This window comes from Bombus huntii, chromosome 6, assembly GCF_024542735.1.
Source record: "Bombus huntii isolate Logan2020A chromosome 6, iyBomHunt1.1, whole genome shotgun sequence".
NCBI classification, from domain to species: Eukaryota; Metazoa; Arthropoda; class Insecta; order Hymenoptera; family Apidae; genus Bombus; species Bombus huntii.
The window spans coordinates 11,312,490-11,330,510 of NC_066243.1; the positions used below are offsets into that span (position 1 = coordinate 11,312,490).

The window sequence follows — 18,021 nt, forward strand, 5'->3', positions numbered from 1 at the left end:
ATGAGTTGAACACGATATTGTTTCAATACACAGTACCAATAAGAGTTCTTGCATACAGTATCTACTAATTGTTCTTAGAATCTGTGGTGTGTCGCCAGATTCTATTGCAGCAAGATATGAGTCCATATTTCTGCCTCTATACCATTTGTTTTACTTTTTCAAGATCTAATTTCTTACGATATCGATGATTCTTTACTAATTTCGTGGAAATGATGGAATTTATACGCAACGAATTAGAAGTAACCTAAAAAATAAATTACGAATAAAAAATACTTGATCTAGAATCTAGGTTGAAAAATTCAAGTAACCATATTTGAAAATAATGTGGTATCTCAGACGGAGAACAAGGGCAAAATGGATAAGTCAAGGACGGAGACAAGGAAAAATAACCCGCAAACAAGGGCTGTTCTAATAATGCAACTTTGAAGGCTGCATCGCAAATGCAAATTAAAATCTCCTCTCTCTCTCTTTCTCTTTCTCTCCCATCTCTGGCTAAAATATCTTTGAAACCCGCTTTCATACTAACGCCCACTAGGAATAAAACGTTTATTGAAGTAACTGAAAGCTTTATATTTTACAAGAGTAAGTACATTTTGTTCGATTCAATAAATTTTATATTAACTAAAATTTACTATATCACAGATATTTATGTATATTTTTACGAATGTAATTTAGAAAATGGGAATTAAGTTGAAAATACTTTTACTGTTATAAAAGGTACTAGATTTTGGATATTTTATAAATTTCATATAGCGTATTCTACGTATTTTAATATACATCCTCAAATATCCCATAAATAAACAAAAGCCCGCAGCCCGGGAATAATTTTGTTAAATGTTAGTCATCACACAACAATAAGCACGAATGTCGATTCTCATAGAATGTCACGCGATAAATTTATTCATTTTTCCATTGAAGTGGAAGATTCTCTACATTCCCGCATCATAGATTATTTCAATTAAATCGTCGAATATTCTTCCGAGGCAAGGACGTTTTGCTTCACGTTAAAAATCTTTTCTAATTTACATCTCTTTCCAATATCCACGCAGCGTGTAGGAGATCGATGGAACCCGAAATAAAACAAAGTTATAGCCCGTCGTCTCGCGTAAATTGAATTACGTACACTACCCTGTTCACAGTTACTTAAGCAGGCTGCAATTTAATAAAAGCAGTTATTGGTGGATAGGATCGATACGATCCCGAAAATAGGAGCGAAATTCTGACTACTCTGCTGCTATGGAAAATACGCACACGTAGAGTAATAAGAAAAATTATTGATAGAATAAAATTTGTTCTATTTGTCTGAAAAATTTGTTTCGTTAAATGTGAACCGTGAAACACTCAGGTTAATAAAGTTTCCTAACTCTCAAGTATACTTATACGAATACAAATTTGAATTTAACTGAGATTAATCTAAACTAAACTTGATGAAAATATAGTAAGTTCCACCTGAGTGAAGGAATTGTTGGAAGAATTCCAAGTTCGTTTGTAGCTTGAAAGGGTATTTTACATTAACCAAGACAGCACGTTAGTAAAGCGATTGTACGAAAAAATATCCTAACAAGAACGCAAACGAGTTGGAGTTAAATCATTTGACTAATTGGATAAAAATGTTGAACACTTGAATTTAAATCGCTAACCCGAACACTCAAGCGAAGGGACAAAAAGGTGCACTTCAAATTGAGTTATTTGAATTCCTCTTAAAGCTTGAAAATAACATTTTTAAAAACTAGGTTTTTGTGGAAACTAGGAAGATCGATCAACGTCAGGAATTAAATAAACGCACCAGAAATTAGATGATCCACAGGAAGTGATGGAAAAGCGATGCCATCAGAAATTTCCACCTTCCATTAAAAAGCGTTGGTCTCGCCGGCCCAACGTTTCGTATTACATTACGTTCCTCGTTTAAATCCGAGATCCCGCTGGCAGATTACAGAGTGCATTTAATCAAGCCACTTCGCAGCCGTGACTCGCTGCTAAAAAGCATTCCAGAGGAGGATAAGTTAACGAAAAAGCGTCACATAAGAAAAATGAAAGAAATTATACCTTGAAATATTAAACTGAATTTTAGATTGTCACGTTTGACCCGTGGTCAAAATTTATATGATATGGTCCGTGATATAACGAGATTCTGAATTGAAGCATCAAATAACAACATCGATATATTGATTTTACAATGTGATTCAATCCGTAGCATTTTATCTTCTTCGACAGGAACTGAATCAAGTCTAAACTATACTTTACGTAATTTCTGATCCTCTACGTGACCAGTTCAGGGTTGTCACGTGGTGATGCGAGCGGAGCAGGTCACGTCTACGTTCCAAAAGCGATGGAAATGGCAAAAGGATTGGAAGAGAGAAGGAGTTATGACATCGGGTTACATATTTCTTGGTTTAAGGCGTATTATGAATTTTTCAGAAATGTTATTTTCCAATCTGACTTTTTTCCTTCTTTTTTTTTTTAAGATTATTACCACAAAAGATTATTATTTATTTCTCGTTATTGCTTCTTTTATCTTAGAATAATCCACGGTAACTAAGTTATTTTACGAAAAAAAAGATAAACATTTCTCTGTAATTTCTTAAATTATATTACTTGCATTTGGAGTTAGTATTAACAAAATAAGCTAAAAGGCTTAGATTAGGAAATATGAAATCACTAAAATAAATAATTCCACAGGCATTTTAATAAAAACATTGTGCACTCAAACACGAAGATATATCGCAGAGTGCTTTTCCATGTTAAACATCATTCGTTAGGAAAGGAGGGTAACTAACCCAAAGCTTTCAGACCCATTCCTATATTTTCGATTTCTACGAGTATCAAAATATCTTAAGACGTCCGTAAACCACTGAAACTATTCCTTGTCCCAGTACGTGACATGGACAGCACGTTTACTCTGTGGTCAACCTATGGTCATTATTGGTGGTCAATGATCATTTTCTCCGAAATAATTCCTAGCAGCTATTGTCCGGATACCAAAGACGTTCCTAAAGCTCTTTGCTTTCGATTTCTATTACTCACGTGGACAGTATGCGTCTTTAATCAATGAGTGCAAATAATGTTATCACCCTAAGGACCCCTGATATCCTTCGACCATTCTGGGATAAATTCCAATAGGATAAAATTGAGACTTAGAAAAATTTTCACGTTCGAGGAAGCAATCCGGCTGAGAGGAGAATTCTGGATTGAATTCCAACAAGGGGAAAGAATTCGGGCAATAAAAACACAATGGCATAAGTACGCGGAAAAAGGAGTTTGTTAAATGCGAAAAAAGGTGATACGACTACATTAAAAAGGAAAGACCTAGTAAATTAAACAAGCAGAGAAAACGAGGACAAGAGATAAACGAGAAAACTACCCAAACATATAAAGAAATAAAAGAAATTAATCAAAAGATATAGAAAAGCAAAAATAGCAGAAATGAATAAAAGTACTGCGAGAACACTGAATAGAGCTTGTAATCTTTATAACTAATCTTCGCAAGGTAAAAATATGTAGCCTTTAATACCAAAAAAGGAAGCAAAAAGAATGTAAAAAGCAGTGCAAAAATGTATTGAAAAAGTTACAGAATTAAAGAAGCAAATACAAAGGCATTCATTAGACAAAATCGTAGAAGCAGCAAAAGAAATACACGGACGCTAAGAAAGAAATACTGTGGCGATAAAAGAAAGACGTGAAAACATCAAAGGAAGGATTCAATAATAAAATGAAAGCAGTGCACGTGCCTACATGGAAAACGAGCTTTAAAAGCAATAAAAGGCCCGAATAATGACGTCAGAAAACACGATAAGAGCAACATTGTTACAAGTTAACGATATAATTTCTGATTTGTTCCATTTAGAAATCTCAAAGACAATGAGCTAAACGAAGCTTCTTAAATTGCCTGGATAAAAATCGCAGAAACTTACGATGAAATTACGATAAATATAGGACGAATAAATTACGATAACAACTAATGGAACTTGAGAATGTTTTACAAAACACATAGAAATATGGAGAAACAAAACTGCGGTTTGATAAGCGTTCAAATACTTTCTCGAACCAGTGTATACATATACAATTGTTAATAGCTGGTCAAAGAAATGAAAAGCCTCCGGTTTCCACTCGCATCATATCGATTGACCTCGATATTCAGAAAATCCGTTTAACCAGGCGTGGTTTCTGCAAGACTCTTATTTTTTCTTTTTCTCGATGGATTTGAAATTTCGATTAAAAACCTAATGGTACAAAGGGATTAGGAAACTTGCAGGATATATAGCTTTTCAAAGGGTATATCCATGGAAATATTAAACGCGGAAAACTTTGAAATTCAATATTTTATGACCTCTGGAGAGAAAGTTTTTGTGAATACGCGATACTCGACGATAATTTAAACCCCTTAAAAGTTTTCTAAGTTCCGCCTGCTCTCGTTTGTTCGTGGGGAAGCTGCTTTTCAAAGACAGGCTCTTACGATTTCAGTCCTCTGGTTAAATTTTAACGATGGAAACAATCACCGATTCTGTACATGGTTATTTGACTCGGCTAAAAATTTTAACATTCTAATATTCAATCCTAAACTTGTCATATATTATAAAATATCAAGTTGATTGGAAAAAAGTCGACTATAAAATATCGTGTTGGTGCAACGTTAACAGTTAATAAATTAACGAGTCAAATGGTCTATTTTCAAAAATAAATTGCTCAAAAATTGTTCCAATATACTTACATATATATAGCCAAACTATAACCAAATTTGACAAATTAAAACTGCGAATTGCTTAGTTCGTTCTAAATAACCTACTGACTCAAATAATCCGATCTTGCATCATCTTTACATCTTACATTATTCTTTCTGAATAATTTATATTATGCAGATATGAGACATTCTCTGTGCCCCAATTTGAGCAACTTCTATTCCTATTCGTTTGATTTCGAGTGCTGTGCACTTGATTATCTGGAATTGGTGTGTTCCCGGTAGAAACCGCAAAGCACAGGTACAGCAAGTTAGCCGATTAGCATTTAATGGGAAAATCCTCGTACACAACCTACTCAGCTGATCCAATTTTCTACCCTTTCCAGTACGTATTATCGATGTCTATGGCTCGATCAACTATCGGGAATTCCACTACTATTTGAGACAGAGCCTGTGAGGCTGTAGAAAACCTTTAAATTGGCCTTTTCATACCGAATTAAGCGTTGATCTCGGCTATTTCATTCCAGAATTTCAATTATAAACAGTGAGAATGAAAATTTAAATGCCTTCCCATATGTGATTCTAGGAATTATTGGGATTTTCCAACTCTATTTCGGAACCACAACTATGAAAAATCTTTAAATTAATCTCTTCATTCTGGATTCAGTGTTAATCTTGGTACGTTTCATTCTAGAATTTCAATTAGTAAAAGGTGAAAGGTCGATACGTTCTCTCGTTTGAACGAAAATCAGAGCTTTATTTACATTTCATTTTGAAATTTCAAGTATAAATGGTGGAAATAAAAATCTCAGTGCATTCCGATGAGTTTCGATTTAAACGATCGTCGAAATTTTCTCTGCGATGCGAGGAAAAGCGACAATTGTTCGAAATTTGTAAATTAATCGCATTATCCTACGAATTAAGCATCGATTCTGTAACATTTGATTTCACAAAATTGTATTTAAGCCAGGATAGAATTTCCTCGAATTCCTATTGTACATGAAAATTTCGACATTTCACGAAACTTTATTTACGCCATGGAAAATGAATTTCCCCGAAAATGTTGAGCATGAAAATTCCAACGCGTTTCAGTAGCTTTGTAAATCAAACTTTTTACAACAACTTAATGCCGAATAAGCCTGAAAACTGTTCAGTTTGGAACGCGTCATTGTAAAGAAGTTTGTTCAACATGTTATTCAGAGTTACTCAATTAGACGCATCTGAAAGCACGAATAGTTTGGACAATAAACATTTTGCTACGATTTACATTTGCTACAGTTTCGTAGGTAGCTATGGCGTTAGTTTTCAAATGTATCATTGTAGAGAAATGTATTTTGAACAACAGTTCGAAGTTACACAATTAAACGTGTCTAAATGGACAAATATCTTGAACAGGTTTGTATAAGTTTGGAAAATAAATTTCCTGTTACAACGACTGTAGAGAAATTTATTTAAACTATGATTTAAAATTTTCCAATTGTAAATGTTTAAAAGTACAAGTACTTTCAGTACATTTTTATAACTTTGTATAATATATAATATTTTTGCAACATTTCCATTTAACGTTGAATATGCCTCAAAAATGTTAATTCTAACTTTCTTTCTTCACAGAAATTTATCTCAGTTTTTATCTTTATCCATTCGATCACAAATGTCTGAAAACAGAAATATGTTCAACCCTTGTAAATTAATTCATGAAGTAATATATTTTTAGCGTGTATCCCGATGTAGAGTAGTCGCATTATTCTTTACGGCAGCAATGTCACTCGGAAGTTAGCTGGCCATGAAACATAGTGTAATGACTTCACGAGCCCATAGGGGATTTGAATGGCCGACCCATCTATTTTGCTAGTAGGGGAATTTTAAAGTAGCGGGTGTATGATGAAAAATTCAAATGACAGGATAAAATATGTTCAAACGCAATATGTTTACAGCGCAAAATATGCTAGAGGGTATAGTGAGACAAGTAACAAGTCGAATATGTTAATTTTTATCCCATGAAAAATTAACCAGATGTAAGATTCTGATCCTTACAAATCAACAGGTGAACCAGAATACTTCAACGTTCACGAGTATATTCTTATAAATTAGATATTAAATTTGTGATGCTTTATCGAGGAAAAATATTTTGGATTAATAATAGTGATGCTTAAAATAAATTCTTTATTGATTCGTGCAAGACTTTGACTATTTCTACCGAGCAGAGTAATTATATTAAACAGAGCTCTTTTATGTAATGGAATATTCAGATATTATTAGCGAAAGTTTACAAGTCAAAAGTTACAAGATGTCAATAATAAAGTTAGATATCGATTAGATTTCAATAAATTTGTTTAAACGCGTTTGAATAAACGAGAATACATTCATCGTTCAAATCAATTGTTGACCCTGAAAAGATCCAAAATTTAATCTAACTTTTTTTCGCTGTTTCGTCCAAACAGACTGCAATTAGATAATGAAAATTGGAAAAAAACTCGCTGAACTGCATAATTTAGCAATACTGATTTACCAATATAAACGGGTTAATCTACAGATTGTTCATCGTTCACGAATTGAGGACATTGTTGGGAAATAACGATCCATTAACTGGACAGCAATTAATCTCTTTTGTTTTCCGTTAAATTAGTAAAAGCTTTTACTGCACTCCAAAATGACGTCCATCTTATTTTCCCTCGCCATTTAGTCAACGCCAAAATGGTGTGCGTGCCTCTTGACGAAGGTATTGAATAGACATACGGCGAATCATATCTGCAAATGTCATTTCGTATTCATGCGATTTCACGCTTTGCAAATGTGATTTATTCCATTTTTCCTCGGCAGTTTCTCGCGCACGTGCCACTTCGTCGCGGAGAATGAAAGAAAAACATCTATCTTCAGGGAATTTCTTTTCCCCCTCGTTGAAACTAAAATTTTTGTATGCAGATCTTATCTTACTATCGAATGTTTTCCGTTCGATTCGCTGAAAGATCCTTTAACGTTCTTTATTTGCAACAAAGTAAATACCTTTAGCTCCGGAAAAATACTCGTGCGGAAATGACTAGAGAAACCGACCGAGGATACATGGAGCGCTTGATAAAACATGAGATACGAAGTCACGAGTAGCCTATGAATATTCATGACTCTGAAGGTATTAAGATCTTGTTACATACATACATCTAACGAGATGCTAATACCTTGTAAGTGAAAGATAGATAACGAGAATAATAGAATTGGTGTAAGAAACTTAATGATTTTGGTGATAATGTTTTAAGCGCCGAGACAAATTCGAAACTTTCTTGTGGAAATAAAAATCTGGAGTATCGTTGAAACTGCATTTTTCTGTCTTCCCGAAAATTACCAATCTTAAACTCTTCAGAGATGTTCTATTAAAGATAGAAGGAGATGAATTCCTCCTGTTCTTTAGAGTTCTACTTATTTAAAAAAATATCTGTGTACATTAACGTATTGATCAACTCTATAAATCGGAAAGTACAGGAAAACGTTGATGATACACCGTTTTTGTAAATTTACCTTGAAGTTTACCATTATCTATGCCATCTTCTTGCCATGAGAGAACTTATGGAAGTAGGTCATTTATTTCTTGCCGATGAAATATTAATCGTGTACTTCCACGCGTACTGCAACTAGTAAAAAGTAGAGTCGATCATTTTCTGAATCGCTCCGTGTCTCACCTTTTGACCCTCGACTCCACCCAGAAGCTAGTGCTTCACCTAACTATGCTCCAGTTATATCGATTCCAGCGACTATAACGAGTTCGAATGATAATAACGGCGTCTAGAACTCTCGTTTGCTCTGAAATGTGATACCATTGTAAGAATTTCCCACCGCGGAGAGAATTTCATTTGCCAGTATCAACCAAGTAGTTGTATAATAGTTGCTATATAAACGCGAATCGTAACAGTTAACTCAATTTGTTGGAGAATTGACACGAAACACTCTTATAACAGAGATGTTATTTCTAAAAACAGAAGTCGAAGCCTGAAACAATCGTAGAAAGATGAACCCGAAGATTGTCGAGATCTTCGTGTTGGACAAATTGAACGACGTTTAAGTGGCTTATTTCGGTTGATTCCGTGTCGGGAAAACAAAAATGGGTGTTGTCGAACAGAAACCCATTATTTCCTGAAAGGCGACCAACATTTTAATTAACTAAATAGTTAGCGTGTTCTTCAGGTGTTGTACTTTACTTTACGACAAACGTAAACTGAAATCTACACGAGGGATCGGTGACACTCGCGAGATCATTAGCCTTTCGATTATTTATTTCACGACAGTTGCGCACGTGAGAAATCCTTTTGGTGGTCGTTCGCTGCTTTGGCCGGCGACCAAAATTTGAGCAAGCAGAGCATGTGCATATACGAGTACGTTGATTGACTGCTGGAATATCATCGACGATGATGTGTTCTAATTGAAACGCTTGGTCGTTGAGAATCACGAGCGAAATCGTCGACAGATCGTTCATTAAAATTTAATTAACGGTGACGAATGAAACGATAAAATCTCGCTTAATTATTTAAATTCGTTCAATCGTTCGTTCAAATATATAAAAGGCTATACCATAATTTTTAAAAAGAATAAATACAATCATGAAACTTTCAACGCGACATATTTCAGGAGAAATATGAAAAGTCTAAAAATATAATAAAATAACGAAAAACAAATAGTAGAAGTGTTAAAAACGATGGAATCCAGAATTCAACCATTAAATATTTATAATACGAGGCAAAATTGATCTGATGTCGACGAGAAAATTAATCTCGGACGATACACGAAAATTGCGTGGATTTGTCGGAATTAATTTCAATAAATTTTCAACCGAGTCAGCTGTAAATACTTTTTATTCGGATTATTTTTCTTAAACAAAATTCAACGTTTTAAATGACCGAGGTAAATTTGCAATAAAAATCTGTAAAGATAAAAATTCAGTTTCCCGAGATTTTATATTCACGGCAATCCACCAGTTGATTTTTAACGATAGACTCAACAGCGAAGTATTTTTACTCTTTGATTAATTGAGTCAATTTGCCGTATATTCGTTGCACGCATAAATCCATGAATACGTGCAATGTACATGTATACACTCGCTGTACTGCATACTGTAACTCATTTAAATTAAACCAGTAAATGACAAAAATCTGTCAGTTATTTCTGCAACAGCAATCATAATTTAGACGTGCAATTTAGAAAAGTACACCCGGCATATTATATGATAGCGTTTCACGCTAGAAACTACGTCTCGTATCTAATTGTGCACAATGTGCGAACGTACGCGTGCGGTAACACTGAAATATTGACGATAGAAGTTTCCAACAGGTTTTCGTTGATTTTCGCCAAGCGAATATCGCTGGTGAATTCGTACAAGCCGCCTGAAATTTCTAGGAAATTTCTGACGCGCCACTGTCACGAAATAACTCATGGGTGGACAACATTTTGCAAGGTCGTGGCGTGTTCAATGGAATCCAATTTCGAGGGGAAACGAGAACTTCCGCCGAGATTCGCGTAGCGCGGCCGTCTGAATAATCCTAACTTGTGTCTCTGAAACTTTCAGACCGCGATAATAATCGAATTACCGAATAGAGTTCTGGCGAAAGTTGCATGCCATTAGCGCGAAACGATGCTGAAGACGAACTTTTCGAGAAAAAATATCTCGGTTGAATCGTTAAGAATTTTATGCCGGCCATCGTGGAGCGAGTAGAAAAAACACAATGCAAAAATAACTTCGAAAAACACGACAGCAAAATCGATTAGTCAGGACGAATAAGCGAGCGAAACGAGTAACGGGTGAAACGTTCGAACAGAGGTTTGGTATTGAGAAAGAAAAACGAGGCGGAGCAATTGACGAATGGGAACTGGATGCTACCGATTGTTTGAATAAGAGCACGCTTCTGTGCTGAACAAATATAGATGCAACTTTTTAGGTCCTGCCGAAGACGTCCACATTAATTTAATAAAAAGAGAACATTATCGGTGTTTAGTAAAGGAATTCTTTCTTACTAAATATACCAAATTGCAAGTTTCTTTTGCACAACTAATAATAAAAAAGAAAAATAAAATAGATGTATAAAAATAAAAATTTGTAAGTCTTTTTTAAATAAATGCAATAGATATTTCTCTTCTCTTTTTTCTTCGAGTTTTCAAATACCATCGATTCTTCGTAATATGCTGTATATCGATCCTTTTATGAAAAGATGACAAAGATCCGGTTGCAGGAATTCGAGAAGGCTGTTAAGAAATATATCGCGCTTCGGGAGAAAAAGTCAGGAGAAAAAGGAGAAGCAAGAATATTCTTAGACCGCCAGATATATCGTTGAAGAGTTTAAACGATCCACGGTAAAATCGCGGATTAAATCATCTCGATTAAAGCGTTTCGAATTCAAGAAACCAGACGTTTAAAAATATGAAACTGAAACGCGGTAGAAAGGTTAACGAAGGAACGCAGTCACTTTAATATCGCGGAAAAATCTAAGAAGATCGAGATATTTTACTTGAGAAACTAGAGAATCTAGAGAATCTCACTGAGATGAATCCTGGAAAATGTACGAAATTATACGTAAAATACAATTAACCCTCGCTACCAACTATCAAGTAATTCTTGTACTGACCCAATTTTTAGAAATTTTCTTGCGTTTCAACAGAAATGGCGATGGAAATTGTTGCATTCGCTATGTGGTTTTAAAAACGTACATGACGGATCACGTTAGAAATTACGAAATTACATCTGTTACAAATATGAATAAGCAAAAATGTAGGAAGCGAGAATTAAGTCAAAGCACAAAGGTTTCACAGTTACTTGAAAATGCATACAGAAGGAAACTCATTTCACGCTTTTTGCGTTTACTGCCATTGTCTGTAATTGAATGGTATCGTCGTCGGTGTAATCGTCAACCTGCAAATGTTTGTCCATTCACAAAGAATTTAAAATGCAAAAGCGCAAAAATGCTCAGAATACAGATAGTATGCAAAGATATGTAAAATATCTAAAACGGTATTCATTATAATTATATAGTAGCTAAAATAAACCTTCCTTTAGATATTATTTTATTACCCACGATTCAAAAATATTTACTTTTTATGAAATTTCACAGTCTTAATGATCTGAGTAACGATTATAATTACGTAGTTTCGTAGTTATCGCAACGTCTTTCTTTCATTTTTCATTTCATTTTTCATCGCATATCGAAATACTTCACTGAAATTCCTTTCTTGGAGACTGATCGACAGCCTAAACTCTAAATGACACTGAGACGTTTTGAATGCTGGATCTTTATCGGTGCTATTATGCGGAAGAATTTCATCGACACAAAAAGAGACGAAGCTTGATATATGGTCCCTCACGCAAGGGAACTTTGAACTTTTCGTGCGCTTTATCTTCCTTTTTACCTTTGGTTCGCGTTATCTTTCTTTTTGTTAAACGATCACCGACAATCAAGGAGTTCATCGGTTTCATCCATTATACTTCAATCATTGTTATCATACAACACTTCATTCATAATTTGTTTCCTATCAACTAACTTCTTAACGAATTAAAGTATCCTCTTACACCGCAAAGTAAGGCTAAAATTAAAGAACCGACAAAACTATACTCTACACAATTTAATTCAGAACCGAACACGTTAACTCGTTTCTCTTTCACCGTGAGAATCAAATATCTCAAGATTCTGATAATACTAGTCTCGATAAACTTCAACTGCGCGTATATCTTCATAGCATTTTAAAGGCGGTTTTACGATTGCCTTAAAATAGGTAGCGTCAGATACGCATTGCGGTATCGTTTTTAGAACACCGTGTTGACGGGAATAACGGCATCGTTTTCCAGACGATGCACAAATTTCCACATCGCTCAAAGTGTCGAGTATTTTGCAAATTATGCATGTTTAAGGAAACAAAGCGACAACACGACGATTCAAATGCGAGAAAGCACGTAAGTTCTCCTGAACAAAGTTTCCGCTTTTCACTTGGAAATCCTTTATTTCTCTGGGTACATGCCATTCGACTTTATGACAAAGGCCGCTCTACCAAATACTTATCGTTACATTCGCTTCGTTCTTTGAAAACCACTTTCTGCCAAATGTACAGTCGTGAGCCGACCCTGGCCGAACTCCAATTTCGGCATGACCCCGCATTGACCTCATAGTATTTTGGGCATTTGCCAATTCCGCTGCGTTCAAATACAACGTTTACGTCGAGTCATTGCGTGTCAAAATAAAAATTACCTCCGTAACCGAATAAATTCTGTTCCACGTTTGCCCTGTGGTCAATACTTTGTGGTCAATACAAAAATTTAAATTTCGCATCAATTGTATGATATTCTGTCGATATATTTATCAACGCGTGTATGAAAATATCACATTTACATATTCGGATACCCGAGTGATCGATGGTAACAATACGTGAATTCTATCGAAATACTGAACACGTTTGTTTCTGTGATTTACTCGCGAAAAATGTATCTGCTCGTTCCATAACTCCTCGACTCCTTAGCGCGTGCTGTTGTATAAGCGCAACGTTGTAAGTTAGGAAAGATAGTTAACAAAAACGATAGCAAAAATATATTTGTATTATTAACATTTGATAAAAAATAATCTTTCTCAGAAGTTAAAAAAAGTCGACTCTGAAAAGATCAACTGTACAGGACGATAATTCCGACAAAAATTCGACAGCCACGTTTGTTCTCTTAGAAATCCATTCCATGGATTGATGTTTATTGCATACAAATGTCCAAATGCGTACTTTTAAGCTACAGTGCATACCTATGGAGCATTCTGCGCATAGGTAATCGAAGACCAAAATTGGTAAGAGCATAGCTATCAAGCAAACTCACGTAACGAGTGGGAAACTCTGAAATTGGTGTTTCACGATTAGTACAAGATGTAATTACGATGTTCAATGTCCGATCACAACGCCTGATCGGGTAACGATTCACAGAGCCACGATTTGCCTGATCTATCTGCGCTACGTGAAACAATTGTGTTTGATGTTCCGACCCAAACGCGCGCTAATCGAATGCGAATTGACGGAAGAAACCCAACACGAAACAAGAAACACAAGAGAGAACTGGTTTCTGGTATTTATACGTCATGTTTGCAATGGACCCTCTTTTTCCTGAGAAATTATAAAAATAGAGAAAAGAATATGAGAAAATCTGAGAGAAGAAAGGCGGAAACCTTCGTGCGCTTCGTTGAATGTTAAAACGTCGCGTGGATAAAACCAAGACTCGTTTTCACCGATAAACGAACACAAATAAAAATGCCACTGTATTGTAGTTCTATTTACATTACACTAACCGTAATTTTCTGTGTTGCAGGAAACATGGTGCAAAAGGTGGTGGCACAGCACGCAGAGAAATCTGTCCTCGACAAAGAGTAATTTTTCACCGAGGTTAAGTCCGAGTTTAATGAAAAGAATAGAAGATACGAGTACGCCGAGCGAATGGAGTCCAACGAAAGCGACAAAAAATGACACAGCAAACAAAAGTTTGATGATCACTGAGAACAAGGAGAGTGCTTGTGAGTAATGATCGAACGCGATGAAGGTTCATAAAAAAATGAAAAAAAAATTCGGAGGAAAGATATTTTTATCTTGAAGCTTTCCTTACGACTCACTTTTCGAACTTATTTTAACACCCAAAGTCTTTGATCTTTAACTTAACTCTGCGTGAAGAGAAGTAAAGAATTTGAGAGGAAGATACTTTTACAACTAGAATATTCGTGGGTTGCTAATAAAAGAGAACCATTTGCAAGCTTATCTTAAATTATGTGTCTCGTATCTCTGTGTACCTTTACATAATTATGATACATTCGTGACAATTTACACCTTGTGGATTTAAAATATTATAGAGAAACATACGAGCGGAGGTTCTTACAAAACTCTCCGGCATATTTCACATTCGTATAAATGAATTGTTATATTTAAACTTATACCAGATCATAATTAAAATTCATGGAATTTTTAGATAATATAAATAAGGCTTCCTGCACAAAGATTTAATAATAAATACCATATATTTATTTACTGACCAGTTTCTTTCTCCACGTGAAAATTAAATAACAGCACTTTATGTTGTTAAATCGTGATCTACGTTAAACCAACTCGTTACTTAACCAATTTACAGAACACGCTTTGTTCGATATTTAACTTCGTGGAAGTAAAAACGAACACATTAAAGGGATTAGGTGTTAGGAGATATTTTAAACCGGATATTTATTTAGCCTAGAACAAGGTAAATAACAATTTAACAAATAAACTGATTTAGAACGTTCTTAGCTTCCTTATGTACACTTGCTTCAATTCTTCGATCAAAATCAAATACAGTATTTCAAGATCGTTACAATTCTATAACCATCGACTTTAATATACAGTAGCTCACGAAAGTATTCGAACACTTGTAGAAATCTTTCATAAATATATTATTATGTGTATTATACGAAATATAATGAAATTTCGTAGTGTTTGATCAAACATCCAAGTTGCTCGTTGCTAAGAAACCTCGAATAACAACTGTACAATGCTCCCGAACAATTGAATTGACTAACGCGATATTCTCGAACGGATGGATCGAGAAGTCGTTTCAAAAGTAAAGACAACGCGGTTCAAATTCTTACAAAGCGACATCGTTCGAGAATACGCAAAAACTTTTACCAAAGTATCACTACCGTGACGTACTACCGCAACTATCGACTTACAACTTTGGCAACATTCCCTCTAGCTCTATCAAAATGGACCAAATATATTACAGAAAACCCAATTCCTTCAAGAAGTTTCCAAACGTTGACCCTCAGTTCCATTTAAACTATCCTCGAGTACCTCGAACTCTTCGAATTCCATTTTTCCAAAATCATCTGTTCTCCAATTATTCTCATTGACCTGCCACCTATTTAAAGCACTGCCGATGAATCTGCTAGCGTAATCTGACTTTGCATCCTCCAATTCACCCAGTTTAAAATCCAGCTTAATATCCTTCGCCTCCTTGTTCTCCTCTTTTTTAGGCTCTAAACCGATCACCACAGGAGGCTCTCTTTTGACCTCTTTGATTCTATTATTCTCATCTTCCGATCTCACCTTCCCATCTTCATCCTCGTCTTCTTGCTTGTCTAACGTGGTGATCTCGATGCTAGGTGTCTCGGCTATCGTATACTGACTCAAGTCATGAGCTCTGTCCCTGTTTCGATGCCTCAGATGATTCTCCACGAGTCTTCCAGTTAGTTCGAATCTGCTGTCACAGGAGTTGCTCTTTATCAACCTGAATTTTACGTAATCGTTCGATCCATCGACGCATTTGAATCTATTTTCCACTACTGGTGATATTAATGGCCCATTGCTAGAGTTTACCACTTTGCCGCCATAGTAAGTGACTGACGTGCCACATTCGCGAATCTTTTTAAGAACGTCTGGTGATACGTAATGATTCGATCCACCTGACTCGGTCACATCGTTCTCGTGACAGTCGACTTCCTCATCTTCCGAGGAAATACACTGCACTCCGCTTCCGGGATCAGTGTCGGGATAATCGCTAGACACCCCAGAGCTTACGCTACCAGCATCCCAATTATTGTGGTGATGATGGTGGTGATGGTAACGGTTCATCTTGTTCTTGGAGGAAGTCGAGTCGCTCGGCGATGTGTGGCCGCTCCTGGCCTCGAAACTTTGTGCCAGAATCCTGGTTTTCGACTCGCAACGGGGACTGTCTAATTCGTCCTTGCATCCAACCACCGATGCGGTCGAAGATGTGGATTTCTCCATGTTCTCGAATAGTTTCGTGAGATCCTTCGCCCTGCTGGAACATCTGAACATGGCATGGTAATTTTCGCTAAATGAAGTTGAGTAAGTAGGGTGGTGCGTGGTTCGTTACTGGTCAAAAGTTTGGAATTACTGTTTTCATATAGTTCAAAGTTCAAAGTTCAAAGAAAGGGAAAAGTTACTTTGGAATTCTGGCAGCATCAAAAATTGTTATATCAATAATTTATTGAAGCGAAGGAACTTTACTATTGATATCTGTTGCGTTACTTACGAATTGATAGTAATGTAATTAATAGTTGAAAAGTGATTCCAAACATTCGCCCAACAACGTATATTAAACCGAGTAGTGTTCATCTTTCGCTAGTATATGCATTTTACTAAACTTTTGCAAAAACTTTTGCAAACTTTTCGCAGAAAAAAAGAATCATATTCTACCTGGTAGCCTCATCCACCTTCTCCGACATTTCATCAAAATGGCTGTCATCAATGCTACTCAGATCCTTCATACTAGCACTCTTCCTGCTCTTACAATCCCGTGAGAACGTCGAATTAGACGGATTCTTCATCTTCAATGTATTCTCAAACATAAGTCTCACGTTTTTTACGGTATCAGGATCAGGTAGTTCTTCATCGATAAGCTCACGGTTTACCCTAATAGGATGATAAAAGAAATGCTTCCTGATAGACGACTGTTTCGGGCTTTTAGCATTGACATTTGAACTCTCGCAACTTCTCTGGCAATTCTCTGCATCCGTTTTCTTCTGTATAGCTCCTGCTATCTTACAGCTTGGCTCTGATCTCGCCTTTCCAACGTTGGATGGTTTGCGCTCTATGGTTTCCGCGCGTACTGGTTCTATAATCACAACGTTATTATCCAACAGAAGCTCCTGGAAGGAATATTCTCGTAGATATTGGATCAATCCTTCGTACGTGACGTCATTGCGAGCATTAGTGTACATGTTCTTGCCGAACATGTTCGACTTGACGATCTTGTAACGAACATGATCGAACTCCTGATCGTCATCCGGCTGACACTCGATCGAATCCACGCAGCTGATCGATCTTGTCAGATTACCGTGCATCTTTTGATTCTCGTTCTCCTTTGACGATAATCCCTTGTCTGTGCAGTTAGACACGTGATCCTCATCGATGCCATCGTCGACGGATCTCCGTCTGGTGTCACTTCCGGATTCTGATCCTAAACCCAGATCAGAGCTCTCTGATCGTGCCTCGAAACCTAAGCTTCCTTTCACTACGCTACAAGCCTTCCCGATAATATTCGATGTCTCTTTGACGATCCTCTCGAATCTACCTTCCGTCTGTTTTCCCTTAATACCATCTTTCTGCGAGTTTTTCTGCTCGGAAGTGTTCCTCGCGTTCACCACGCTCGTGTTCGCCTCACGTTCTTCCTGGTTTACGCTCTAAAACGACAGAAATTGCATTTTGTAAGGAATGCAAGTTCTTTGGGATGTTTCATGGTTGAATGGTCTTATGTGTGATTACGTTTTCAATATTGCAACTGCGCAGGAACGAGGTTGGAGATTCTATTAAAGAAATTGAAGTGAAAGATGTGTACAAGGAAGAGAAAGCTTTTATCTGTATATATCATT

The 18,021-nt window shown here is 36.1% G+C and overlaps 2 protein-coding genes across 2 annotated transcripts in view; one reads left to right on the top strand and one right to left on the bottom strand.

The window, feature by feature from the left end:
* The window catches only part of LOC126866446 (calcium uniporter protein, mitochondrial), a 76,974-nt gene that overhangs the window by 17,000 nt on the left and 41,953 nt on the right, over window positions 1–18,021 (top strand). Inside the window, exon 2 of the mRNA XM_050620035.1 lies at window positions 13,980–14,181. Within this exon, the coding sequence (XP_050475992.1) occupies window positions 13,980–14,181 (202 nt within the window). The remainder of the gene's footprint in view (window positions 1–13,979; window positions 14,182–18,021) is intronic.
* LOC126866287 (uncharacterized) overlaps window positions 14,658–18,021 on the bottom strand; it is a 31,125-nt gene continuing 27,761 nt past the window's right edge. Inside the window, exons 5-6 of the mRNA XM_050619674.1 lie at window positions 16,847–17,832; window positions 14,658–16,457 (exon numbers count right to left, since the gene is read on the bottom strand). Of these exons, the coding sequence (XP_050475631.1) occupies window positions 15,425–16,457; window positions 16,847–17,832 (2,019 nt within the window). The 3' untranslated portion in view covers window positions 14,658–15,424. The remainder of the gene's footprint in view (window positions 16,458–16,846; window positions 17,833–18,021) is intronic.